The sequence below is a fragment of the Strix uralensis genome, chromosome 26 (genome assembly GCF_047716275.1).
Source record: "Strix uralensis isolate ZFMK-TIS-50842 chromosome 26, bStrUra1, whole genome shotgun sequence".
In the NCBI taxonomy this organism is placed as follows: domain Eukaryota; kingdom Metazoa; phylum Chordata; class Aves; order Strigiformes; family Strigidae; genus Strix; species Strix uralensis.
This window is the reverse complement of record NC_133997.1, coordinates 2,484,638-2,494,285: the sequence shown is the minus strand read 5'-3', so window position 1 is coordinate 2,494,285 and position 9,648 is coordinate 2,484,638. Positions and strand designations below refer to the sequence as shown.

Genomic DNA, 9,648 nt, shown 5'->3' with positions numbered 1-9,648 from the left:
CTTTAAAATGAAGTCTTCTAAGAAAGGAAATTATCTCTAGTTATAGGAAGTGGAGGATTTTTACTTTTTGTATGAGTGATCTACCAAACCCAAGTTTATTGCAAAATTCTTGTGCAAAAGTACACGTGACTGATATGGGTTTGTTCTGAAGAAACATGGACCAAGCCATGGTGAAGCATGACCCAGACAGAGCTGTGAGAATAGTTGATTACAGCCCTTAGCCTCCTTCTGATTATTCCCACCCACATCATATTTGAAAGGTAACCTAGGATGCAGTTTATTGAGCACCTGTGGCTTGACACAGCAGATGTTAGTTTTTCACATCTACTATTAGCTAAATAAATTTCACACCTACTTTTAGCTAAAAGCAATACTATAGTTTTAATTTTTGCTCTTTGTATTCACTTATACAGGTAGCCCTCCAGTCTTGAACTGGCTCCTAGTCGTCTGCTTTTACAGGACAAAAAATGCTCCTGTTCAGGGCTATGTATTAGCAGGTTCTTTTCCATCATTGCTTATTAGGTAATAATAGTTTGACTGGAGCAAGTAGAAATGGCTGCAGTAAGTGACAACCATAGGTATTTACATGAGCTCTTAAGTTTTGACAAACTAGTTTAGCATTTTAACAAAGTTAATTGCAAACCAGACATTACTGACATCACTTCTGTAACCCTTATGCTCCACGGTTTAATCAGCAGGCGATGATGAAGTAGATGTCAAGTATAGTCTGTGGGAAGACATACTACTGCAAGTCAACAGAGCAAAGTTATGTTGATTCTGGTTGTTTGAGACCACTTTTCTACTCAGTACTGGAAACATTATCCCAGAGCATAGCTTTGAAGCCCAGTAGTATTCCAGGGAGTCCTTTCCCACTGAAAGGGGAGTCTCCCTCTGTCTGGACTTCTGGACTGCTAGAAGACAGTTTGACTCAAGTTGTCCAGAGCCATGAGAAAAGCTTCCTATGGGCCACACTATTGCAAACTGGCAGGCTAGACATCCTTAGAGGTAACAGCTCCATCATTCTACAAGGTGATGTATTAGCTTACAGCTGTGGAAAGCTACACCACCATGTATTCACCCCTCTCCTGCCCCTAAGGCTGTGTTCTTCGGCCAGGCAGGCTATAGTCTAGAGGCAAAAGCCTAGCTGGAGCCACAAGGCAGTCCTTCACAGCTGCATACACCAAAGCTTCACTCAAGGGGGAGCATAGAGGTGATTCTGCTTATGATGTGTAGATGTTTTGCTCACAACGCAGCTGCCCTTGCTACCTTTGCCAGAAGAAAGCAGACTATCATTCAAAGCAACTTGGAGGATGTTTTTATCTTCCTTGACTTGCTTGTGTTTTCACCAAAAAGCTTTATAACTCCCTTCAGGGCACTGATAGTAGATCAGACAGCTTTTAAGAAAAAACACGAGTAGATTTATTGATATTTGCATTTCCTTTTTACCTTACAAGTAGAGTTTCACATTAATTTTCAATCTTATGTTAACATTAATAAAACATTTAAAAGGTTATATAATAAAACCCCGAAGTTTCAGATGCACAAAGACATAAGGATTAGACGGGAAGTGCTTTCTGGTTTTATGAAACTTCGTAGTGCCAGCCTTCATCCCATCCTATAGCTCAGTGTTTCAACAGCCTCTAACACGTGCAGCCACAGATCTACCGCTTGGTATTGATCCAGTGGTATCTATCAACACGTGGTCCTGTGAAAGCAGCTGTTGGCCCGTAGACTTTGTAATCCCTGTGCTGGGCATAGTATGAGCCATCAGTCATATAGGTCTTCCTATGAAGGTACTGAGACCAGGGCTGTATGGGTGCCTTGCAGTAGTCACTGAACTAAACAGCAAGAAATGAGATAATGTTAAAATGTGTTTGGGAAAGAGGGGAGATTAGTCTGGCCATCAACTGTCAAGTCTATTGCATTCCTCCATAAGGGAGCCTAGAGGACAGATGTTAGCTCTTACCGAAAGCCACATACCGTTACCACATGCTTACCTGGTAGACACTGTTAGGGTTGCTGACAGTAGGGATAGCTTTTGGCTCCTTGTTGAAGCTCTCCTCGTCTGAAGAAATGCCAGAATGATAGTCTAGTGCTGCTCTGTCAACAGCATACCTGATCTGCTGAGAAAGCTCTGGGTTCTCCTCTCCTTCAAAGTGGGCAATTGTGAAGGGCCGGTTCTTCTCACCGTATCTGAAAGTGACTGTATCTGTATAATGCAGGTCTGCACTAGCAGTACGGACATCTGTTGGTTGTCAGCTGACACTAGTGAGTAAGTACACCCTCAGACACCAAAACTCTTGTAACAGGCTTGGAGTTGATCAGGTTTGTAGAGGGCACTTTACGTGTGTTAGGCACAGCAGCTCAACTCACCTGCAACACACCTCAAATGGGTCAACCCATAGCGTCATCTCTTTCGGCAAGCCAAGCTTATTAAAGTCCACGTTACTCTCCACACAAGCTTGCTCCAGCAGTGGATCTCTTGTCTGATGTTTGTTTATCCTTATACACCTAGGTAAGGACAAAGTGCAGATGGATTTAAGATTTCACTGCAACTTTGCAAGTTCTGCTCACATGGAAGTATGCTTAAGCTCACTCTCTATTTTCTCAACACATTTACCCTGTTGATGCAAGTTCTCATTTATAGCCCCAATCAGCAGGTTAGCTTAACTAGCCGATTTACCAACCCAAACAAGATGTTGTTCTAAACACAATGCAGCAGTTCACTTCATTGGTAATTTTTAAGAGAATTAAAAGCAGTTAGAACAACTCCACGAGTCAGTCTAAGACCGCTTGAATTCTGCATTCAAGAAGTCAGAGGGCTACTTGATGCTGTGCATATTGTCTTAAGATTTCCACCTCTGCTTTCTCATCATACCTACACAGGCACATACAGTGAAACCAGTTTCAAAATAGGTGCCTCTTCAGCAGTTATTAACACTTCTTCCCTCAAGCTTAAGGGATTCTCTTTCAATTTTCTATCACTTATTCCCAGTTTAAGGGCTCCAGGCACCGAAAGGGTATTCACTGCATCTCGAGTATCATACAAAGCTCCATTCCCCCTCCCCTCCTTCTAAGGGTCCTCTTACCTGAAGGCTTGTCCTCTAGATGGATTGTCCAAGTACCAGTGATTCTTATACTTTTCAAACAGTATTGTTGTTAGCTTAGCTGCAAATTTCTCCATTTTATGCTTGCTCAGCTTATCTTCCCTTTTCACTAGCCTCGTGATGAAGAAGACTGTGGCAGCAATTTCATCTTTCATTTTAAGTTGAAGTGCACAAGGTGCTTTAGCTGTTGGATAGTCATCAGTACAGATGAGACACTACACTAGAAAGATTTAATAACATTAAGGTACTATCAAGTTTCAAGGATAGATATTGCAAAACCTGCATAAGCCATGACAAATAGAGCTTAGACAAACCCAATTACTAAGCAACTGATAAATATAGTTCTGGGTAGTGAAACAAGTTTAATGCATTACTACAAGGCACTCACACTAAGTAAATTAACAGAGTATAAAAAAAAATCAGAAGATAGTACTCAGTATATATCACTTATATATTACAGTCAATAACCAGCAGTTCTTACAGTCACATAGTTCTTCTACACACAAGGAAGACTACAAACATTACCTTCTCAGACCAGATTTTTAGAAAACCTGAGATGTCCTTTATAAACGGCTTTAAATAGCCACCAACAAAACAGACCTAACACTACAAGTACCTCTATCACTTATTCATAGGAAGAAGGAAAGAAGAAGAAAAGGAGAAAGAAAGAAAAGAAAAAAAAAACCACCCCACTACTTCCTCCTTCTTCCTCTACTCTAGCTTGTTTAGGGTTTATATAGAACAGGAAATCATGTGGCTCTGAGGAATGTAACAATATTCAGGTGTGCACTGTTAAGACTAACAACATGCTGATTTCAAAGCTATTTCCAATCTACTTGATTTTATTCCAGTATCAGCTCCTTCTTTTAGGGTATATTTAATTGATTCAGTACTGTATTGTGTCCAGCAGTCTATCTCATAAACATCTGTGAAATATTTAAGTGAAATATTCACCATGAGAAAAATAGTACCAGGCTTATTAATTCATTATTAAAATTGCAGTTGACTGCTTCTAGCAGACTTTACACAACACAAGGTGCTTTCCTTATGAAGCCCTCACATTCGATATTCTTTATTCTGAAAACTGTATGACTCTTGTTTTTATCATAACATTAATCTTCCTAGTGATCTACATAAATGTTCACATGATTAGTATAGATTTTTTTTTTTTTTTGAGGCATTTCATACAGAGTGGGGAGGCTCTGTTGAAGAGTTCATACACAAGCAGTTTCTCAAATGTGAGTGCTTCATTGTTTAAAACTGCAGGCAATAATTAGCTGGGGCACATTCAGCGAACAGCTGATGTGCTCTTTTTTCCCTTTGCTGTTTCAGGAAGTTGTGCCTCCAGTGTCAAATATCAGGAACTGTCAAGACAAAAGAACAAATTAGGGTAAAAAGAGCTGAGTATTTAAACTAGCTCTTAATTTGACTGTAGATGTTGCAGCCAAGCAATTCAAGTGCTTACATTTCAGTCGTGTCAATAGATTATGATACAAGACAGGGGATAAGAAGAATAAAGCATGAAGGCACGAATTTGCAGAAGTGCACATCTTTGCAGAAGTATACCCTAAACCTTGAATTTCTGACTATTTCTGGATTTCTTTTCTCCTCCACTCACATAGTTAGTTCCTTGCTCTTTACAGTTTCTTTCTGCATCACAAAAAAAAAAAAAAAAAAAAAAGACAACTTATCAAGACATTTAGTAGAAACATAGAAACACTGGTTTTAAGGAATGACTAATAAAATACAAAAGAAGTCTTCTCTTTCTTTTCCTCACATATTAAAATACTTTCTTAATGAATGGGGACCTTTCAATCACCACTCAAATGAAAGAGAAATCAAAGTCAGAGATAGATAATGAATCTTCAGAAAAAGCATTCAGCAGTACCAGGAGTTGAGCTTTAATATAGCACACCAGTGTTTTGACCACAAGAGTATCCTTATCATGTGCCCTGCGCTGCACTTGGTTGCTTGTGATGACACATAAGGATTTTATTCCATACACAAGCCATGAGTCATTCTTTTCCTTTGACATATAGCATAAGAGGGCAATGGTAGCTGGTCCTACGCTTTCTGGAGAATGATGTAGGACAACAGGAAATCACTGCTATACATTGCCGGGAGGAATTTCCACACAACGTTTTTTAGCAGTTGCTTAGCCTCTTTCTGTGCAGCCTGTGAAGATTTCAGCTTGCTGACTGTCTGCATCTGGCACACCAAAAGTAGCTCTGGGCAACAGATGAGCATTCTTGAACAGGCAAACTGGATTTTCATGCCTGAGGCCTGAATTTTACTCTAGAGATTAAACTTGCTTTAAAAATCTCAGGCAGTTTTTTGATTTTTCTGATCTGAAAGGATTCCCTTGTAAACACTGGAGACGATGTTTACAGCCACATCAATTTTTCTTTGTTTTTAAGCATCTGCTGCATGGTGACATGTCAAAAGAACGAAAAAGTGTTCTCAAGTGACTTGAAACTTCTGATCACATAGATTTTGGTACAGAGTGTAGCTGCATAAGAAGTGAGCATTATAAAAAAATGAGGATTTGTTTCTCATTTGAAGAGTGAATCCATCAATGAGAGGGGCTAGACTAACAGATACAGCTAGATACAGATCTCCTATAAATAGGTCTTCACAGACTCGTTCATGACTCACTGTATGTCTCATGGTGGATTGTCAGCTCTCTCAACAGCACTGGAACAATTTTCAGTCCTGAGAGGCAACGTCTTGTAACATTCTAACCCTGCAGGATTTACTCACAGCTCTGCCAGAGCTATACATTCCTGAGAAGCATTCCAGCATTCTTATCTAGCCCCCTCTGTGGTCCCCACATATTATTTCTCCAAGAGATGATACTTGCTTCATGAAGTATCTTAAACGTCTACGAATTTTCTGCTAGAGTTATAAACAAGTATCCCAGGGCTCTGCAGAGGGTAAAAGCTAGGATAGATGCTAAGTATGAGGCAAATGCAATTAACTGATCCCTTTTCTACTATCTTTACTTCTAAGAAAATGCAGCTGGGAACAACTACCACAGATCTGGGGTTTTTTAACTCTGCTGACAAAATCAGTGTCCAGGAAAATATCAAATGAGAGAGAGATTTTCTACCCAAAAAAATTATGGATAATGCACATAATTATAGTTCTTGAAGTTCTTCTCAAAAACAGTTTAGTCCACTCTGGGTTTCATGCACAATCACAGACATAGAGATTGTGACTCCTCTAGTGATGATGCTGTCTTTTCTGCCAAAGCTTAGGAAGTTGTTATTTAGTCTGGTTTCTTCGTCTTCGTGTCATTTTTTCACAATAGCATATTATAATCTAATAAAAGATATTATTTCTTCCTATAAAGCTTGTTTTCCTTTTATTCTTGAACTATCAAGGCTAAAATAACATTCCCACTGCAAAACAGCAGCAGGCACCATAGGGAGTCCATCTGGTGGCCTGGAGCTCATAATTTGATCATAGTTTCCATGTGGGATCTGACCCTGACACAGTTCAGTCTCAGGAATTACCCAGGTACTGTCTTTTCCTCAATAAATGCCTAACTTGTTTGGATCAGCAGGACACATCAGTTGGTGGGACTTTGAACCGTCTCCTGACTTCCTACTTTCTTCAACTTGTCCAGGCAGGCCCTCTGAGTTAGGAAATTCTGCGACAAAAGAGTGAAGTGACTAGATTCCACAAAGGACAATCAAAGCGAAGTCTGAACCCCTACAACACCTCCTTATGTTGAGTTACTTGTTTCCATAGTTAACATACAAACTGCAAGTCAGCACTGAATAAACTCTTCACCTGAGAAACCCAATTACAGCAGTACAATCAGTCATGCAATAAGGTGCAATTTCTTGCATGTTAGGAGGCAAAACCCAGGCCAAACTGCACACATTTATAACAACAAACACAGGAAAACTTAAGCAAAGTTCTTGGCAATTCATCCAGTTGGCTGTAATTATTGAGGTCGTCATTGTTACAGAAATAAGGTTCTCAGAACTTTTTAATTTGGAGTTTTCAATACCATGCGGGAGTTCAAAAGTACTTCTGTTAATGGCACAGAAACCAGAATAGCAGAGAGTATTCCTGGCTTCCCATTTCAGTGACAAGAAAAACTGGCTCTGTTAATTAGGTAGATTCATTGAACTCAAATGCTGTCAGTTGTCACTGACTTGAAGAAAACATAGCCCTGGGTACTCTGTTTGAATAATAAGCAGCTAAGAAACAAAATGGCAAAACCAAAATTTGAACATCCCAATGTGAGTTCCATTGAATAACAGACGACAAATTGTGCTTCCACTCATTCCCAGTTGCATCCAAACAGGAACTGTTAGCATCCCAGCAGATTTTGCAAAAAACATGATGAATAGCCAAGTGTTCTGACTGACATGATGCATGAGATAAATGAGTAGACATTTGTGCCATTTGTTAAATGGTGCTGTTGTTTTGTAATCCTTATTAGGAATAGAAAAATCCAAACCACTAAAAAATGCTGCATTACAGTGGTTGGACATTCATGGTACTGATCCAGAGCTCACTGAAATCAATGGAAATCTGTCCAAAGACTTCAGTGGGATTCAGATCAGGCCCCTAACTCAGCACAAGCATTCTTAGCCAGATTAAATTATGGGTCTCCTGGGTCACCAGGCAAGCCTAGGCATGAACGACAAAGGGAAAGAGTCAGACACAGTTTCTCTAGTAACTGCAGGCCAAACCAAGAGCAAACACTGTTTCCCTAAACACACTAGTGGCAAGACTCACCCCTGCAGAATTTTTTGCAGTTTTCTTGCTTTAAAGGATTGAGTACATGGAACTAACAAAAAAAAAGCACAGCTTGCTAGTAGCGATCTTCCTCTACAAGCCATTTGATTTGTGGATGGTGGATGACAGACAATTTCTCCAGGTAAGCAGCCAAAGCTCATAACTATTGATGTGAAAATCAGTAAGCCTGAGTTATTTTCATATGGGAAAGCATCCTAGGTGACAATCTGAGAGTAAAGCACTTTGCGTTTGCTTTGTCAGGCTATAGACGGTCCTGCTCGCATTCAGAAGTACGGTGTAACAGCCACGTACAAACGACAGTGGTGCTGCATGAACACAGCATCAATTCAGTGGGCTCTGCTGCAGCGTCGGAGGGCAGAAGAAACCTCACGTCCGGATGCTAAAAACTTACACCTTTACTTAAATCATGCAGTCTCTGTGCCAAGAATTATTTTTGACTGAAACGTGACAGAAACTGATTCCAATCAAAGCCACAAACTAAAATATTTGTATGTTGATTGCTCATAAATTTTTCCCTTTCAGCTTATATAAGTTGACACTTTCTGGGCCTGACGAAAGGGCCTAAGACTGGGTATTTCAGAAATGAGCAGTGTTCCGATGAAGGTTTTCATCTTCACTTAATTACTTCGTTAGTGGGCATTCTGTAAAAACCTAAGTGATAGTACTTACAGACAATTTTTCTGGTTAAAGATTTTACCATGAGTACTGTATTTTATTCTACAAAGCACACATGACGGTATGACCACGCTAATTACACTGATCAGGAGGAGCCTCCTGCCCAAGGAAAACATTTGCTGGGGTAAAAGGTCTTTGCAACAAGGTCTGTGAGAACACTCACATTGTGCAGATAAGCAGGCAAACCACGATGGTAGGACAAAACAGTGTCACACAGGGCAGATGCAGGAGACAAGATGTAACTGCCAAGGAGGTGTATTCCACAACTATAGAAGATGTTCTGGCTTGCAACTCCATCTGTAACAGTTGACTTCAGGACCTGCTTTTACCTTCATTCTGTGAACTGTCATCTTCCCTTGCAGAGGAGAAAAACTCTACAGTTCATGGGGCTATGTAGCAATGTTTAACACCTTCTAATACTTTTAATTCAATTCATATTACAATATGGGAATTGGGAAAACTTAAATTTGCTTGAAGAGGATCTTAAGCGTTTGAGCACCACATATGGCCAGAATTTAACTTAAGATCACCAGTCTTCAGCAACTTAAGCAATGAAATAAACTTTTAAAAAAAGACTGGTGCTGGTCTAGCATGTTCTAAAATTAAATAGCAAAGGAAAGACTGCAAAGCTACCTGGGCAGTCTAAGAGCCATTGCTGTAGCCTTGTAAATTTTTCTGCTAATGTAACCAAGTGTTGATTACTTCTGTCCTTTCTTTCCTCCTCCCTATTTGCATGCCATGATCTTCACAAATGACAAGAGTTTTGAGCCATCCAGCTGGACACAATTTACACGGGCCTTATAGAGGTATGCAGTTTTTGCATGGAGCAAAGAACAGCCTAAAGTGGGGACAGTCAGCACGATACCAATCCCATGGGCTTATCTATCTGCCTTCTGCCCCTCCAAACATAAGTGGCAGCAGGATGGGGTTGTGTTGGGGCTAATTGAGAGGAAGCAAAGGGTTACTTAGAGAAACAAGACCTGAAATGCAAGGGAGTGAGAGGACTGCAGTGAGGTAAACAGGCCAAGGGTAAGCATACAGAAATGGCTGGCTAGGCGCCCAAGAAATAGGGAGAGAGGTGGTGTGGGTC

At 40.2% G+C, this 9,648-nt stretch overlaps 1 protein-coding gene across 1 annotated transcript; it reads right to left on the bottom strand.

Annotated features, from left to right (window-relative positions):
• Window positions 1–1,661: 1,661 nt before the first annotated feature.
• On the bottom strand, window positions 1,662–3,262 carry BTG4 (BTG anti-proliferation factor 4). The gene is made up of 4 exons (XM_074851072.1): window positions 3,090–3,262; window positions 2,374–2,511; window positions 1,998–2,193; window positions 1,662–1,838 (listed from the first exon to the last, which is right to left on the bottom strand). The coding sequence occupies exons 1-4, from the start codon at window positions 3,260–3,262 to the stop codon at window positions 1,662–1,664; spliced, it is 684 nt and encodes a 227-aa protein (XP_074707173.1).
• Window positions 3,263–9,648: the final 6,386 nt, after the last annotated feature.